This window comes from Xenopus laevis, chromosome 2L (genome assembly GCF_017654675.1).
Source record: "Xenopus laevis strain J_2021 chromosome 2L, Xenopus_laevis_v10.1, whole genome shotgun sequence".
Classification (NCBI taxonomy): domain Eukaryota; kingdom Metazoa; phylum Chordata; class Amphibia; order Anura; family Pipidae; genus Xenopus; species Xenopus laevis.
This window is the reverse complement of record NC_054373.1, coordinates 163,774,960-163,792,804: the sequence shown is the minus strand read 5'-3', so window position 1 is coordinate 163,792,804 and position 17,845 is coordinate 163,774,960. Positions and strand designations below refer to the sequence as shown.

General features: G+C 39.7%; 1 protein-coding gene across 1 annotated transcript in view; it reads right to left on the bottom strand.

The window, feature by feature from the left end:
• Window positions 1–6,447: 6,447 nt before the first annotated feature.
• The window catches only part of ubl3.L (ubiquitin like 3 L homeolog), an 83,161-nt gene continuing 71,763 nt past the window's right edge, over window positions 6,448–17,845 (bottom strand). Inside the window, 2 exon segments of the mRNA NM_001090526.1 lie at window positions 6,448–7,473; window positions 11,943–12,020. Of these exon segments, the coding sequence (NP_001083995.1) occupies window positions 7,421–7,473; window positions 11,943–12,020 (131 nt within the window). The 3' untranslated portion in view covers window positions 6,448–7,420.

Here is a 17,845-nt window from a genome sequence, read left to right as displayed (position 1 = left end):
TTTTAGTGAATTGGCGGAGCGCTGGCGAAACTATGCCTGGCGAAGTGCGGCGAAGTTACGCCTGGCGCAACTACGAATCTTAGTGAATGTCCCACTAAGTCGGGGCCTTGCTATGTTGTCACTGTGTAGCTTACAGTGCTTGGGATGCACCAAATCCACTATTTTAGTGTTTGGCCGAAGTCCAAATACTTTGTTACAGATTCGGCCAAATACTGAACCAAATCCGAACCCTAATTTGCATATGTAAATCCAGGAAACAAGGGAGAAAGAAAACCGTGCGCACAGCCAGTGGTTACAATTGTTTTGCCTGTTTTGTTTGTGTGATGAAAAGTCATGTTATCTGCCAGGCACGTGGCATCCTGGATTCAGTGTATCCCTATACAGTGCACAAGCCAAATGAGACTCTTGATTATTTCTTATACAGACTTGCCAGTGTGACAAACATCAATATACAATTCAATGGGAGCACAAACACTTGTACGTGCCTTTAAAGGAGACGTATAGAATAAATGAAAAAAAAATTATACAATTATAAGTAATATATGGTGTTATTTTTACATGGTGCTAAAAATTAATATTATCTTTAAAAATGGCCCCTTTTACATACTTCACAATTCACTAGTGGTCATTGCCAAAGGGGTAATGGACAATATACTAGCATTAATTCCACCCTTCCTGTGGAACAAGAAAGTGCGAGGGTCGGCCACCTTCATGGATCCATATGTTGGGGCTTCCTGACCTCTATGAATACTATCTAGCAGCCCAGCTGACTTACAGTAACTGGTGGTTGAGGCAAGATTTAGAAAACCCAAATGTTATACTACAAGCCAGGTTGGTGGGATCTTTAGCGGCCCTGAAAAACCGTGTCTTTAGGAGAGCAGTAGACTACCTGCAGTTTCCACCTTGAAACAATCCCATTTTTAGTTTCTTTAATGAAAAAGAAACCAAACTCCAATATACTTTAATTAAAAAAATGTGTAATATTTTCACAAGAAACCTGACTGTATGCAGTTAAATTCCCTCTTCATTTACTGCTGTGAATAGGAATTGTCAGATGGTCCCTAACTGCTGAGCAAGGAAACAATCATACTTATGAACAGCAGGGGGAGCCCCTGCCTTATTTCCCAGCCATGCAGAACTCAAGCAGCTTTGTTTGTTTCCCTGTAGAGCAGTCGGCGACTGTGTAGAGATTTCTATTATATTTTATTTTTGCCTTTACATCCCCTTGTTTTCAACTCCATCTGCAGGGACAAAGATCAAGGAGTCCAATTTAAACAGATAAACTGGGATTCTACTTGAAGGATTATTTTGCTGCATATATATATATATATATCTATATAGCAAAATAATCCTTCAAGTAGAATATATATATATATATATATATATATATATATATATATATATATATATATATATATATATATATATATATTATATATATATATAGAGCGCATATTCTTGCAGGAAGTATAACTAAAGGCTAAAGCTTCAGGCATGTTCTTCCCCCTTAGTTATGAGAAGCAGAAGGAGACCCAACGCATGCCTTTCTATTATTGGGCAGTGAAGGCTCTCAGCTAAAATGTCTCCTCTGATTTTCTTTTTCTCTCCATCAAGGTTAAATACTGGCCTCTGGCAGGCCACGCTCATTTTTATCTGCAGCAGGGAGCATAAAAACACAAGCTAAAAATTCTAGTAGGTCCATTATTTTCTCCAGTGCCACAGTATGAACTGTATTTACTAGATTTGGTGGGGAGGGGGGCAGGGGTATAAGAGCTGACCTGGGTATAAAATAAAGTTCCAGTTGTTGATGGGACGTCCCATCTATAAGATCTGCTTGCTCTTGCTGGTATTTTGGTGTGACGGTGGCTTACAGACATTACATCCCAGTTTCTACCTGAATAACAGCGCCCGGTGGATATGAACATTTGCTCTTTGTCACAGGATTATGGGGTCTAAAACCCGAAAATATATTGATGTAAAAATATTCAGAAATGTTCTATCATAATTAGAATATGATAGTGGTAAGATACACAAGTATCAGTGACAACAGAAAGGCCCACTTTTAACAGCCTCTTAAACAGGCTTAAACATTAACAAATGTGTACTGTTTTTATAAGAAACCTGACTGTATGCAGTGAAATTCTCCCTTCATTTACTGCTGTGGATAGGAATTGTCAGATGGTCCCTAACTGCTGAGCAGGGAAACAATCATACTTATGAACAGCAGGGGGAGCCCCCGCCTTACTTCCCAGCCATGCAGAACTCAAGCAGCTTTGTTTATGACGATCCCTAAGCAGCCCAGACCACACTGAGCATGTGCACAATCTTAGTCTTGCAAAGATGTTTAACAAAGTTACAGCCAACTTTGAAAGCATAAATTATTTGTTTGATTCAGCTTGTGATGCAGTAAGTTCATGTTTATGTTTAGTATACGAAATACAGCATTTCTAGCTTTATTTTGTTTTAGACATGCCCTTTAAAGCAAAAGTGATCAAATCCTTCTATATTGGCGTCGAGGCATTTTCTTGTTTGCGCTACACTGCTCCAAATGAATTCGTTTATCAACCTGACAATTCCTACCTCACACACAATTGCTTCTGATTATCTCGTATCTGTTCAGCATATACTGCCGAGAGCAATATCAATCTTTCAGGCTGGCACGGACATTCTCCACAGCTACAGAATTAACATTGTTCATCAAATTCATGTTAGAATGTATCAGTGCAAACCTTTAGATATTATCAGCACAATCCCAAACACAACCTGGTCTCCTACAGCACATTTACACTAACACATACTGTAACATAAACACAGCAACACATTTTCTATGGTTTATAAGTTATTTGTATATGTATTGCTATTGAAAGCTGTGTCTGTTAGTGATGTGCGGGTCAGGGTTTTCCTGACCCGCACCCGACCCTAACCCGCCTTGCTGCCACCCGCACTTCCGGGGTCCTTTTATAGACCCGCGCCGACCTGCCCCGCCTATGACATCACAAAAGGGGCGGGACGAGCAGACGCGAGACTATAAAACTGGAACTGGCATTTGAAGGTGGGGGGCGGGGAGAGCAGGAGAAGAGCTCAACCCGCACCCTCCTGCTAAGAGCAGTGCGAGGTCGACCCAAACCCGCCAGAACTGCGGGTATCGGGTCGGCCCGCACATCACTATTGTCTGTCCCTTTCTATTCTCTGTCCTGGTGCCTCAGACTGCTGATACAATGTAAGCCAATAAAGAGATAGCATTGCTGGTTCCCATAGAAACTCTAGCTGTCTGACCGTTTTTTTCTCCTAACCACCTCTCCTGAGCTCAGCTTAACCATTACAGTGCTCAACCCCAGCAGAACTTTTTATCAAAGTATGTTGTGCCTGTGTAACCCTGCATTCTGCATTGTATGAACTTTACAGCATACATGTCTCAATGTTACTGATGATGTGTCAGAGGGAAAATGGCCGCCGGGTGAAAGCTGCTATTTGTTTTAGGAAAATGTATAGATGGGGTACATGCAGTACAATGACGTGGCTTGGGTGGTGGAGATATGCCCAACTTATATACATGGTAGGAAAATCTAGGCTTTAGATGTCCTTTAAATGTTGACAGCATGGCAGGTGTTGTGCTGGCAGTTGAGCTACAAGACGGAGTTGCATGACAATAGATCCACTTTCTTACATATGCACACAAAACGCAGAGGGAAGCAGATGATCCACTTTGCGTGTCGTTGGCCTTAGCAGTGTAGATTAGTGCTTCTGAAAATGCCCCATCTTGTTTCCTGCCAATGCACTGCACATGCTCTGGGCTACTACCTGAGCTTAGTGGCCAATGCCGGCCGCTCATAAACCAGTGCAGTCTGCATCAAAATTTAAAAATCGGCCATGTAGCATCAGCTTCTGTGGCAAATCTCATCTTCTGCTTGATAATTTCCAAGAAGCCCTGAGCTTAGCTTTTCTACAGCTGCCGAGGGCACACTGAGCATGTGCAGTGCCACAGACACTCAAAAGATGGCCTAACAAGATCCAAGATGGGGAGCTGCTGTGTACAGCTGTTAAGAGTGCTGCTGAAACGCTCTGCTGGTACAGTGAATCCAGTATATAAAATACAGCATCTAGCTATATTCATTTTCAGACTTTAGTTCTCCTTTAAAACAGGCCAATAAATGACACAGACATGCCCAGCACATGGGTGGACAAATTGGCTCAGATCTGCTCATTTGAATGTCCCCAAAGGAATGGATCTCACTGTGTTTGTCCAACTTAAGTTAATCACACAACCCACAATGGTTGCACAAGGGTAATGGAAGAATGGACATTTTGTCACCTGAGTTTGTTCTCGTGCAGCGTGGGCTACGAAATGTCCTTTTTATAAATGTAAATTGCTCCCCCAATTGTGGCCACAGCAGACAAATATAAGATACGAATAATGACTGGGGTGTGGAGGCCCCTGAGGTGGCAGCCCTGGTGGCCCCCAGACACCCTAGTACAATGCTGTAGTTGCACAATTTGCCTTGCAAGGGGACTACTTAAAGGAGAACTAAAGCCTAACTAAAGAAGTAGCTAGAAATGTTTTGGGTTTCTGTGCCAGCCCAAGGAACCACAGCCCTTTAGCATTGTGTTTTCAAAGATGCCCCAGTAGCTCCCCATCTTCTTTTCTGCTGATTCACTGCACATGCTCTGTGCTGCTGTCACTTACTGAGCTCAGGGACCCACTCACAATATACAGTACACATAGAATAGAAATGTCACAATATAAGGCTGATTAGTAATTAATACAGATAATTACTACATGGTAGCACAGAAACCAGTGCAATTAGCATCAGAATTTAATAATCAGCCCTGTAGCATCAGCTTATATTACAGGCCAGCCTCATTTTCTGCTTGATAAGCCCTAAGCTTAGCTTCTCAACAGCTGCTCAGAGCCCACTGAGCATGTGAGTGTCACAGACACTTTCCAAGATGGTGACCCCCTGTGACAAGTTTGAAGTCCTGGATCATTGCTACTATTGACAAGCAGAAACTTTAGGCTGGTGCAATAAGATCAGTATATAAAATATGGCATTTTTAGCCCAATTAATTTTTAGAGTTTAGTTCTGCTTTATTGCATTTGTTGTAAACTTTGTATGTTTAGAAGGACAGATTGTTCGTTTCTTTAATCTATACCATGATTCCCATATACAGGTTCAGAATCTGTTATCCAGAAACCCATTATCCAGAAAGCTCTGAATTATGGAAAGGCTAGACTCCATTATAATCAAATAATCCAAAATTTTAAAAATAATTTCCTTTTTCTCTGTAATATTAAAACAGTAGCTCGTAATTGATCCCAACTAAGTTATAATTGTTCCTTACTGGAGGCAAAACAATCCTATTGGGTTTATTTAATGTTTACATGATTTTCTAGTAGACTTTAGGTATGAATCTAAATTACAGAAAGATCCATTATCCGGAAAACCCCAGGTCCCGAGCATTCTAGATACCTGTACTGGCAAAACAAAGTGACACCAGCAAAGAAAGGCTTCAAATTAGTGGAGTGCAAAGCCTTTATGTTCGGGAACATTTTTAAGAATAAGAAGCTTTACGATTTTGAACCGAAGGCTAGAGACAGACGTCACCACATTGTGACAATTGACTTTATTATATAGCTATACAGGAAAATCTCATAACAATCCACTGTCAATTGGATTACAAAAGTAATCAGCAGGATTAATTTGCAGAAACCAAGTACTTTGCATTGATTTGAAGTTTCAAATGATTCTTTGTTTTTTTTCCAGTTTTATCAAAACATCGCTAAAGGGTTATAGTCCTAGGCAGAACCAGCAGACAACAACCAACCCAAAAAAAAAAAAAAATTGCACTACGATATTCTTTTATTTAATTACAGAAGTTTCTATATCAGTACAGGTTGCAGGAAGAAAATGTTTAGTGCTATTTACAACGGATATCTCTTTAAAACGGCGCTATACAAATTTTAAGTCGGATCAGTATGAACGTTGGTTTAAGACCTAATGCGTATACAGCATTTAGTCTGAGCTAGAATAGCGAATTACATTTAAACGATGCTGACATCTGAACAAAAAAAAAAAAATTAAAAATAAAAGGACACAGAATATTTGCAGGGGATCTCAACACCTTTTTTTTGAGTATACAGACATTTCAACCTGTATTTGTTTTCAAAAGACAAAAGCAAAATCGATAGGTATATCGCCCTAATATTCTACGCCAATCTATAGTTAGAGTCTATAATAATAATGCATTTTATACTTTGTTTTTTAATTAAATATATTCTACACATATTTGTAATTTCAACCAGGAAGACTTTTCTTCCCGGCGAAAAAAATATAAAAACGTTTATATTTTTTTTTACAGTTTTTTTTTTTATCTTTTTAATGAAAGTTGCTTCATGCTTTTTTTTTTTTTTTTAGTGCTGTGCAAATTCTCTTAGCGTGTCTTAAATTATTTTTTTTTTTTATGAAATGAGAAAAATGGCGTCTTCCGTCTGCTTGGAGAGTTAATATTGTTGCAAGCACTAGTACGAATGCAGATTACAGAAGGAAACGGAACTGGTACTATGGCCGAGGATCTGCCGTTAATTCACTTACTGCTCAAATGAAGGAAGCGAGGAGCCGGATGCTGCGCGGGAGGAATTCGTTACTGAAAGAACATCGACGTTGGATATTAAAACACAAAGTGGGTTAGTTTAGGACATCTCTGCGCAAGAATAATAAAGGCGTATGCAATACAGGAAAACTGACCCATCCCACGTTAAGGCTAGGAAAGGCACTCTCCTCGCTGGCTTGCTCGGTATGACCTGCATGCAACTGTCGCTCGGGATAAGAGTGCAGCAAACTGTCAACTACTCCTGAGCCCTCTGCAGAGCGCTTTCAGTTTACAGGCACATTTTGTTTTTCTTCCTTAGAAATAAACTTAGGACCAGCCATCTCTTCCTACTCTGTGTGTTTAGTGTTTGGGTAGAAGTCATGTTCCCAATACTTTGCTTTTCAGTCTGTGCTCGCTAGGCTATCCAGTGTAGAACTCTGACTGTGTATGGCTACAATTATTTCTCAGTATATTAGCTGCAACCTGAGCCTAAATCCACTGAAGACTTCTGTTTTTTTTTTCCTGATGCAGCAAGAATGATATCGGTATTAGTGACCCTACCCGCCCAGGAGACTGAATGCATTCAGAAATGAGAAATACTACAACATACTACAAAGTTACTCTGCAAGAAAATAAAGAGTCAGAATGAACGTTGTGGATCTCTCGAGAAAAAGAGTTTTATGAAGGTTGTTCTGGACTTGTCTAAGGTCCGTGGAGAGAAGGACGGGTTGGTGGTGTTGTTCTAAGGATCTGTGAAGCAATGGTCTCCTCTATTCCAGCAGCATGAAAGACAAAGACTATATTACATCACACTTTGCAGCCACATCGGGATTTACAGGATTACACAGCAATTGCTCTCCCCGGTCTTCTCGCGGTTTCTCTGACCTGCAGATAAAGAAATAGACATGGCGTTCACTCACAATAAGTTTTCTGGGGACACTGATAATGTTGGAGGTCGGAATGATGGTTTGAGTCTCTCTCTGTGGCATCTACAAGATAAAATACGTAAGCAATGGCGCTTCTGAGAACGAACAAGGACGGGGCGAGTTTATTATGGCTGTTGCGACAGTGCCCCATCCTAGTACATCGTGCTCTATTAGCAGGGGTGCCCTTTTAACAAAACACACAGTTAAAGTTCAGCGAGCAAATTAGATTTTTCTTACAGGGAATCAGATTAACGGCTTAATGATGGCAAAATGTCAAGGTACTTATCGCTTTTGAGTTGAAAGTCAAATGAATATTAAATATCTCTGATAAAGAGATGGATATTTCCTTGCTTGTTCTGCGCGTCGTAAAGAGGAAAAAGACAGAGTTAAAAATAAAATGTTTATTTGAACTAAAATAATTGTGAACAAGTAAATATTTTATCGTAAAGGGGTTGTTCACCTTTAGGGCAGAGATTCTGGGAGATTAGTCCCCCGATAAATCTCCTCTTCTTCGGGCGACTAATCTCCCCAAATTGCCTTCCCGCCGGCTAGAATGTAAATCGCCGGCGGGATGGCACTCGGAGCGCTTCTATTTCCGAAGTCGCCCAAAGTTTCCTTTTGAGGCAACTTCGGAAAACAAAGCGCTCAAGAGTTTTCATTCTAGCTGGCGGGAAGGCAGTTCGGAGAGATTAGTCGCCCCGAAGAAGAGGAGATTTGTCGCCGGGCGATTTACCTCCACGAATCTGACCGTGTGTCTCTGCCCTTGAATCAACTTTTAGTGTGATGTAGAGAGTGATATTCTGAGACAATTTACAACTGGTTTTCATTTTTTTGTGGTTTTAGAGTTATTTAGCTTTTTGTTCAGCTGCTCTCCAGTTTGTAATTTCAGCAATCTGGTTGCTAGGGTCCACATTACCCTAACAACCATGCATTGATTTGAATAAGAGACTGGAATATAAATAGGAGAGGCCTGAATAGAAAGATGAGTAATAAAAAGTAGCAATAACAATACATTTGTAGCCTTACAGAGCATTTGTTTTTTAGATGGGGTCAGTGACCCACAACTGAAAGCTGTAAAAAATATCAGAAGAAAAAGGCAAATAATTAAAAACTATATTTAAAAAAAAAACAAAACAATGAAGACCAATTGAAAAGTTTCTTAGAATTAGCCATAATATAACATACTAAAAGTTAACTTAAAGGTATACCACCCCTTTAATATTTAGTTGGGAGAATGTTTTCCTTGCATACCAGAGGCATTCACTGACCTGCAGTAAAGTTTTATTAATGGGTGTAACAGTGAAACATGCCCTTTGAAAATGAGGGACTGACAACGAAATAGTAAATAATATGACTCAGCTTTTACAGAAAAATAAACAAAGGAGCAGTCATTATTGGAAAGGGGACAATATGTTAGAATATGACCAGCATGGTATAATACTAGATCTATATTGAGATCCAGGCATGCAAACCAGTTTAATAGAAACAGTGGAAAACCACAAATAAAACTATGCCTTTAAATGGGATGCTATACTTTAAATCATCTTATTTTTTTATTATTTTTTGGTTTTACTGACTGTTGTCTAGTTTGGAACTGATTTGGTTTCTAGGGTCAGATGCCCTAGTAACCACACAGTGAATAGAACAATAATTATCCAGCCCCAGAATGAATTTGGATTTCTGAATAAAGGACCCAGGGCTACTGGACAGAGAGGCAAAATGGAAAGGCAAAAACCACAAAACTAATGTGAAAAGAAGAGGAACTGCATCTGAACTGCTCTTTTAGGCAAAGTAAGTTGAACCTATGAGTAGCCTTCTTGTACAACCTATGAATGTACTCTGCTGCTTTGTATAAAATGGATTTTAAAGGAGAAGGAAAGGCGCTCTTTACTTGGGGGTGCCAAAAGTTAGGCTACTAACTTACCTCACACCCCAGGTCTTTATGCTCCTTTGTTCTATGCTGCCTGCCTACCATTGACTAATTCCACCTCAAAATGTACATGTGCAAGCTGACTGTTTCCCACAATATATATTTAGTTGCCTCAGCAGAAAACAGCACCAGTCCGGGGTTATACCAGTGAGCACCATGGAGCATCGACTTCCATTATCTTCTTTATTCGTGCAGGTGCACATCAAGAAAAGCTGAACTTTAACAAAGTAGACAACTAGTTTGTTCTACTGCCCTGGTAAATTTGAAGAAAGAAGAAGGAAGCCAATGGCTCTGTGGTGCTCACTGGTAGAACCCCAGGACCGGTGCAGTTTTCTGCTGATAGGAGCATCAGGTGTGAGGCAAGTAAATATATATTGTGGCAAACAAGCAGCTTGCACACGGAATTTTGTGGGGAATTAGTCAATTGTAGGCAGGCAGTATAGGACAAAGGAGCATAAAGACAGGGACACACAGCTTCTTCCAGGAAAACAGTAGTTTATTTTCCCACTTTAAACAAACGTAAACAGTCAATTATCCACAGACACAGGGGTGACCATTGTATCATACAAACAAATCATAAAATAAAATCTAGCCCATTGGGCACTACCTTCCAACTGGGAGCAGTCCCCGATTAAGTTGGGCCCCTTGTGGCACCTGCTGTGCCCTGCCCAGAGAAACACTCTCCCATTCTAATTAACTTTAAATAGTCTTTCCACAGGACAGCTTTTCTGTGGAAGGTGAACTCCAATCTCTGGACTGGATCTGCGGAATGGAGTCCCTGGATACTAAAGTCTTTAAACAGAGCACTGATTCTCTGACTCCCTTCCTGGGGCCTATATCAGTCCCTGGAGAGAAACTAAAGGACAGAGTGACCTTTTTACTCCTTTTCCATATATATATATCTATATCTATATCTATAGCTATAGCTATATATCTGTCTGTCTGTCTGTCTGTCTGTCTGGATGCCAGCACAACTCGTATAACGGTGTATATTGCCTGGGTGCAAATAAAGCCCAAAAAGATAAATATGCATCTAAAGGAGGCTCACACTCACAGGTCTTATGGAGAGTATAACAATGTTTTTTATTCAAAAAATAGAAATGTTTCGGCTAGCCTTTCTCAGCCTTTTGCTAGCCGAAACGTTAGTTTCTATTTTTTTGAATAAAAAACATCGTTATACTCTCTCTAAGACCTGTGAGTTAGGGTTCCCACCCGGCCAGTATTTTACCGGCCTATCCGGTAAAATACCTGCCAAGGCTGGGGCTGGTATTACAAATCTACCGGCAATGTAGCTGCTGGTAAATTTGTAATACGATCAAAAGGAGCCCTCGGCCTGCCCCCAATCCCCTGCAACTTACCTTTTCTTTTGCCTCTTCTAACGTCCGCGGGTCTCTGTTGTGTGGCCCCGCCCCTTTTGACGTCACACCCCACCCATTTGAGGCCCCGCCCCCAGCAGCCGGTAAAAATTTATGTAAAAGGTGGCAACCCTACTGTGAGTGCAAGCCTCCTTTTGACAGACACCCACCCACCCACACACACACTAACGAGGATCAGCACTCACTGTATTGAAGATGAAAAAATACTTTTTATTGTCAAGTGATATACATCTCAATCCTTGACAATAAAACGTATTTTTTCATTTTGAGTGCTGGTACTGTGGGATAATAAATAAATAAATAAATAAATAAATATATATATATATATATATATATATATATATATATATATATATATATATATATATATATATATATATATATATATATATATATATATATATACCCCAATTAAATAGGCCTTTCCTTCTCCTTTAAACAAACCCGTTTGCTACCCTCTAAATGAATCCATCTGTCAGTGTTCAGTATTATAATACTTGGCTCTCACATGGGCTGGAATGGATGTTCTTACAGAAGAAATGGAAAACCCACAACCCAAATGAAGGCAGAGTTTATATAATGATTGATTTGCATCCCATTATGCAGTATTATGTTTCCTGGGTTTCCCTTAGGCACTGGGGATGAGTGATCTTCCCTTTCCCTGAAGCAGCTGCTCTCCTTTTATTCGGTGCCTGTAATACAGTTACAACCGGCTAATGTCTCCTTCATACACAGAAGACTTTGTGTTATTTATGCCAGTGTTTCCGACATTATTACAAATTGTATGGTGTGTGTGCAGGAATATGTGATTATATGTCTCCAGTGTATTTGCACAAACATAAACGCCCCTCTAGAAATGAAAGGAACCCTATAAACAAATACCCAACATACCAGTTTTACAGCTTTCCCCTCGTGGCCTGTTATGACATTTTACTCTTGAAAACCCACATTAAGACAAGTTGCAGAAACTCAGCGGGACGTTTCCCATCAGAACTGCTGCAAGTTGTACTTCAACTAGAGGTATAGGATCCCTGCATTAATGTCTGACCAGGAAACATCAGTGCAGGACCCACAATACATGGAGATAAAGGAAAAGCTGACAGGAACTGGACTTGTACAAACCTTGAGAGTTTGGCTCTGGCAATGTCTCTCTAGCGACCAAGTGCATCACTGTTGTCTTGCCAAGGGGAAGTTTTAAGGCTGCAGAAATAAAGAGAAACAAAGTCAAGTAAAGAGTTTGAATCATTTAAGTATACAGTAAGTACAAAGCAAAGTGATACACAGATTTTAAAGGCTTGTTCGCTTTTGAGTTAACATTTCGTATGATGTAAAGAATGATATTCTAAGACAATTTGCAATTGGTCTTCATTTTTTAGTATTTGTTTTTTTTTGGTTATTTAGCTTTTTATTCAGCAGCTCTCCAGTTTACAATTTCAGCAATCTGGTTGCTAGGGCCCAAAATACCCTAGCAACCATGCATCGATTTGAATAAGAGACTGGGATATGAATAGGAGAGGCCTGAATAGAAAGAGGAGTAATTAAAAAGTAACAATAAAAGATTTGTAGCCGTAAAAAGCATTTGTTTTTAGATGGGGTCAGTGTCAGAAGTAAAATCAAATAATTAAAAAATATATACAAAATGAATTATAAAGACCAATTGAAAAGATGCTTAGAATAGGCCATTCTATAAAATAATGAATATTAACTTAAAAGTGAACCATACCTTTAAAGGAGAAGGAAAGGCTAAAACGAAGTAAGCTTTATCAGAAATGTCTATATAAATACACCAGTAAACCCTCAAAGTAATGCTGCTCTGAGTCCTCTGTTAAAATAAACACTGCATTTCTTTCCTTCTATTGTGTACTCATGGGCTTCTGTATCAGACTTCCTGTTTTCATCTTAAACCTCCAGGGCTAGGGCTTGAGCATGCTCAGTTTGCTCCTCTATCCTCCCCTCCCTGCTGTAATCTGAGCCCAGAGCTATGAGTGAGCAGGGAGAGACTGAGGCAGGAAGTGATGTCACACCAAGCTAATATGGCAGTTGCAATCCTTAACAAACAAAGAGAGCTTCTAGAGCTGTTTACTCAGGTATGGTAAAGCATTCTGCAGAATAAATATAGTGTCATAGCTTCCACTATTTATTAAACCAAAAATTTTTCTTCTAGTCAGGGTTTTTTGGGCAAAACCTAAAGAGTGAGTGTGTGTGTGTGTGTGCGTGCGTGCGCGTGTCTGAATTTTTAGAGGTTTATTCTACCACGAAGCTGCAAGTACAAATCCAAAAATCTGCCTTCTGAAACCTGCCGAGGTCATTTTAGAAGTCAATGGCAGATGTCCCTTTTACAATTTAAAGATAAAGTGATCTGCGCGGGGTTATGTCCGATAATCCAAATAATTCTGGGTTTTCAGGAGATAACCTCCCAAAAAATAAAGAGATTAGGGTGTCAAATCTGAAAAAATAATTTGTACGATTCAGGTTCACTCAATTTTATGGAGTCTTTTCCCAACCTGACTTTTTTGTGTTATTTTATTGATAAATAAGATAAAATCGTGGATGGGGGTTTGGTCGCACTTGGTTTAATAAAAAATATGAGATAAATTAGAGTTTTAGTAAATAAACCCCTGAATGTTGGATGCAGCAAAACACACAATTTATCTGACCTGACTTATATCCCAAGAAAACAGTGTCATTCAGATGGAAAATCAATCTATAGCTGTAAAAACCCAATGAATGTTGGAACTACGTCTCAAAAGAGAAGGGTCAACACTCCTTACAGAAACAGTAACATCAAAAAAATAAGTTTTTTAAAGTAATAAAAATATAATGCAGTGCTGCCCTGCACTGGTAAAACTGGTGTGTTTGCTTCAGAAACACTACTATAGTTTATATAAATAAGCTGCTGTGTAGCAATGGGGGCAGCCATTCAAAGGAGAAAAGGCTCATGTTACACAGCAGATAAGCTCTGTAGAACATAATGGTGTTATCTGTTATCCACTATCATCATCATCATTTATTTATATAGCGCCGTCAAGATACACAGTGCTTTACTATTTAACCTGTGCCATATAGACTTTTGTCAATTTCTGCCATTGCTACACAGCAGCTTGAACTACAGTAGTGTTTCTGAAGCAAGCACATCAGTATTACCAGTGCAGGGCAACACTACATGATATTTTTATTTCTTTAAAACTCAAATTTTTTGATGTTACTGTTCCTTTAAGGGTCGAGTCAGCAGCTTTTATCAGCCTGCTTATGGCCACTATTATCCGATCAGCTGTCACTTAAGCCAAAGGCTGATGGGGATATGATAGGGCTCTATGTTTCATTGTATTAATAAAGTAGTTGTTTTTAATAATAAAAATATTTAGAAAAAGTTTCATTTTACAAATTCGAAACACGCTAGACCCGTGGACCAAACTTGAAATCATTGTTGGAGGTAATAAGAAAATACAAAAGAAGATTATTATAATGCTTTTGCACATGATACAAAGTAATCAGGTGTGAGATATAAAGTTGTTTGCACAAAACAAAGAGGAAGCAGCATTGTGTATTTACACAATTTCAGACTGTAATAATATGATCTGTGTAATATACGACTCCAATACAGGTATGGGACCCGTTATCTGTAAACCCGTACCTCCCAAGATTTTGGAAATAAAAAGAGGGACAAAAAAATGTGTATCTTATTTGCACCTGTTAGCTGTTTTGGGCTCTCTGCCAAAAGCCAATTAAGTTAGAAACTTTTTTCCTTTTTCAGGCTGTTCAGTGCAGAGAAAGTCGGGACTTTCCAGTCCAAACGTGGGACTGCGGGTTGAGCTGTCAAAAGCGGGACTGTCCTGGTAAACTAGTTATCCAGAAAGTTCAGAATTATGGAAAGGCCGTCTCCCATAGACTCCATTTTATCCAAATAATCCACGCTTTTAAAACGTATTTCCTTTTTTCTCTGTAATAATAAAACAGTAGCTTGTACTTGATCCCAACTAAGATATAATTAATACTTATTGGAAGTAAACCCAGCCTATTGGCTTTATTTAATGTTTACATGATTTTCTAGTCTTAAGGTATGAAGATCCAAATTACAGAAAGATCCATTATCCTGAAAACCCCAGGACCCGAGCATAATGGATAACAGTTACCATACCTGTACCACCAATCTTCAGTGAACACATATATGTAACACACGCGATGATTTTGCCATAGCAAGAAGGAAATATATGATTCACCAAGGCTGACATTTAGGATATCCTGGCACCATTAAAGGAAAATCCACAAGATGGCACAGTTGTGCTGTCTTTATAATGGGCATCCCTTGACAAGCAAGTCCATTTTTGCAAAATACAAGAACAAATTCAGCCTTTTAATTTGAATCATCATGTTTTGCATCAGAATTGTGCAAGAACAAAAAAAAAAAACCCCATGATGTTCTCTAGGTGAGAGTGAGAAATAAGCAGAAAGGCTGCTGTGTTTGGGCATATGTAGCCTATTCGTTAGTCATCTGGATCATGGTTAATGGACATGGAGTGCTTTGTGCGAGGAGCTGCCTCTTTAAATGAAATCGTGAAGTAACATGGCCTGGGACAGCTGTTGTGTTACATAATTGTGTTAATGACTACATTTAAGCAACATGTAAGCGTGCAACAGGAATACTGTATCATCACACTCATCTCAACAGAACAACTCCTGCAACGGAGTACTTATACAGGTATGGGATCCGTCACCTGAAAACCCGTTTACCAGAAAGCGCCGAATTACGGAATGACTCAATTTTTTCCCAAATAATCCAAATTTTTAAAAAATGTCCTTTTTCTCTGTAGTAATAATATAATACAGGTATGAGGCCTGTTTAGTGATGTCGGGGTCGGGATTTCCCCGACCCGCACCCATCTGCCACCCAACCTCCCACAACCCGCGTCCAACTTCCGGGTTCCTTTTATAGACCCGTGCCGAGACGCCCCGCTGATGATGTCACAAAAGGGGCAGGGCGAGCAGTCACAGCGTCTATAAAAGAAGAAGCTGGAAGCTGGCATTTGACGGTGTCGGGCGGGAGAGCAGGAGAAGAGCTCAAGCCACACAAGCAGAGAGGAGTCCGAGGTCGGCCAGAACCTGCCCGACCCGCGGGTATCGGCCGGCCCCCACATCACTAGACCTGTTATAAAGAATGCTCGGGACCAGGGGGTTTCCGGGTAATGGATCTTTCTGTAATTTAGATGTTCATACCTTCAGTCTACTAGAAAATCATGTAGACATTAAATAAACCCAATAGGCTGGTTTTGCTTCTAATAAGGATTGATTATATCTTAGTTGGGATCAAGTACAAACTACTGTTTTATTTTTACAGATAAAAAGGAAATCATTTTAAAAAATTTGGATTATTTGGATAAAATGGAGTCAATGGGAGACAGATTTCTGCTATTTGGAGCTTTATGGATAACGGGTTTCGGATAATGGATCCCACACCTGTACCTTGTACTTGATCCAAACTAAGATATAATTAATCCTTATTAAAAGCAAAGCCAACCTATTGGGTTTATTTAATGTTTCCATTATTTTCTAGTAGATTTAAGGTATGAAGATCTGTTATCTGGAAAATCCCAGGTCCCGAACATTCAGCACAACAGCTCCCGTACCTGTAGCAACATTATTGCAACTATAATTATTACTACAAATGTTTGTGAACAAAGACTTGAAATATAGTATAGTAAAGCCTAAGCCCACTCCCATGTTAACCTCGTAGCTTTAGATAATCATATAAACTTAAAGGGGTGGTTTACCTTTAATTTAACTTTTAGTATTATATTAATGGCTAATTTAAGCAACTTTTCAAATGGTCTTCATTATTTATTTATGTTTTATAGTTTTTTAATTATTTGGATTTTTCTTCTGGCTTTCCAGCGTTCAAATGGGGGTCACTGACCCTGTCTAAACATCAAATAATGTGTAAAGCTACAAATGTATTGTTGTTGCTACTTTTTATTAACTTTCTAAGCGAGTCTTCACCTGTTCATATTCCAGTCTCTCAAATTACTGCATAGTTGCTAGGGTAATTTGGACCATAGCAACCTGACTGCTGAAATGGCTAACTGGAGAGCTGCTGAATAAAAATCTAAACAATTCAAAAGACTACCAATGGTAAAAAATGAAAGCCAATTGCAATTTGTCTCAGAATATCACTCTCTACATCATACTAGAAATTAATTTAAAGGTGAACAACCCCTTTAATGTGCCTCTGCCAAGGCTTTTGTGATTCGTCTGCTGGCACAGAAACAACAGTAACCACAGGGCAGATTTTGTTTTGAAAAAGAATGTTTGAGGGATTTAGGCAAATTCAAATTTGTTTGTGCAGTTTGCCATGAAAGCAAATGCTGGTAAACAGATGGAGCTCAGTGTAAGATTAGCATAAAACCCTATTCTACTGTGTCAGCACATGGGTGACTAAGCCCACTCCGATGTTTGGGTGATGTGTTGCTTAAGGTTCCCAAGCCCTGAAGGTGCTAATAAAAATATAAACCCGGCAATGGTTCATATATGTGATGAGGCAACATGCCAGCTTCTTCTTAGGTGGCCCTCCTGCAGTGGCAGCAAAACAACTGTTCACAGGAGAAGACCATGAGGTCCAACAGATGCTGAAACAGGAGGAGCAAGTTGCACACAATGGAGAAGAAACCGTTATGTACCAAAATCTGACACCATATGGGTCAACTGGGCTCTGCAGCCTTAAGGTGGCCATAGATGTCGAGATCCGCTCATTTGGCGATGTCGCAGAATGAACGGATCTCTCTCCGATATGCCCACATTGAAGTGGGCGATATCGGGCTGATCCGATCATGGGCCCACCGATCGGATCACAATGGATCCTATACGGGCGGTCGGACGACAGGATTTTTTAATCTACCAGATTGAGATCTGGACGACTTTCGTCCAGATATCGATCGGGGAAGCCCGTCGGGTGGCCCCCCACACAGGCCAATAAGCTGCGGACTCGGTCTGTTGGCAGCTTTTATCGGCCTGTGTATGGGGCCTTTGGACCT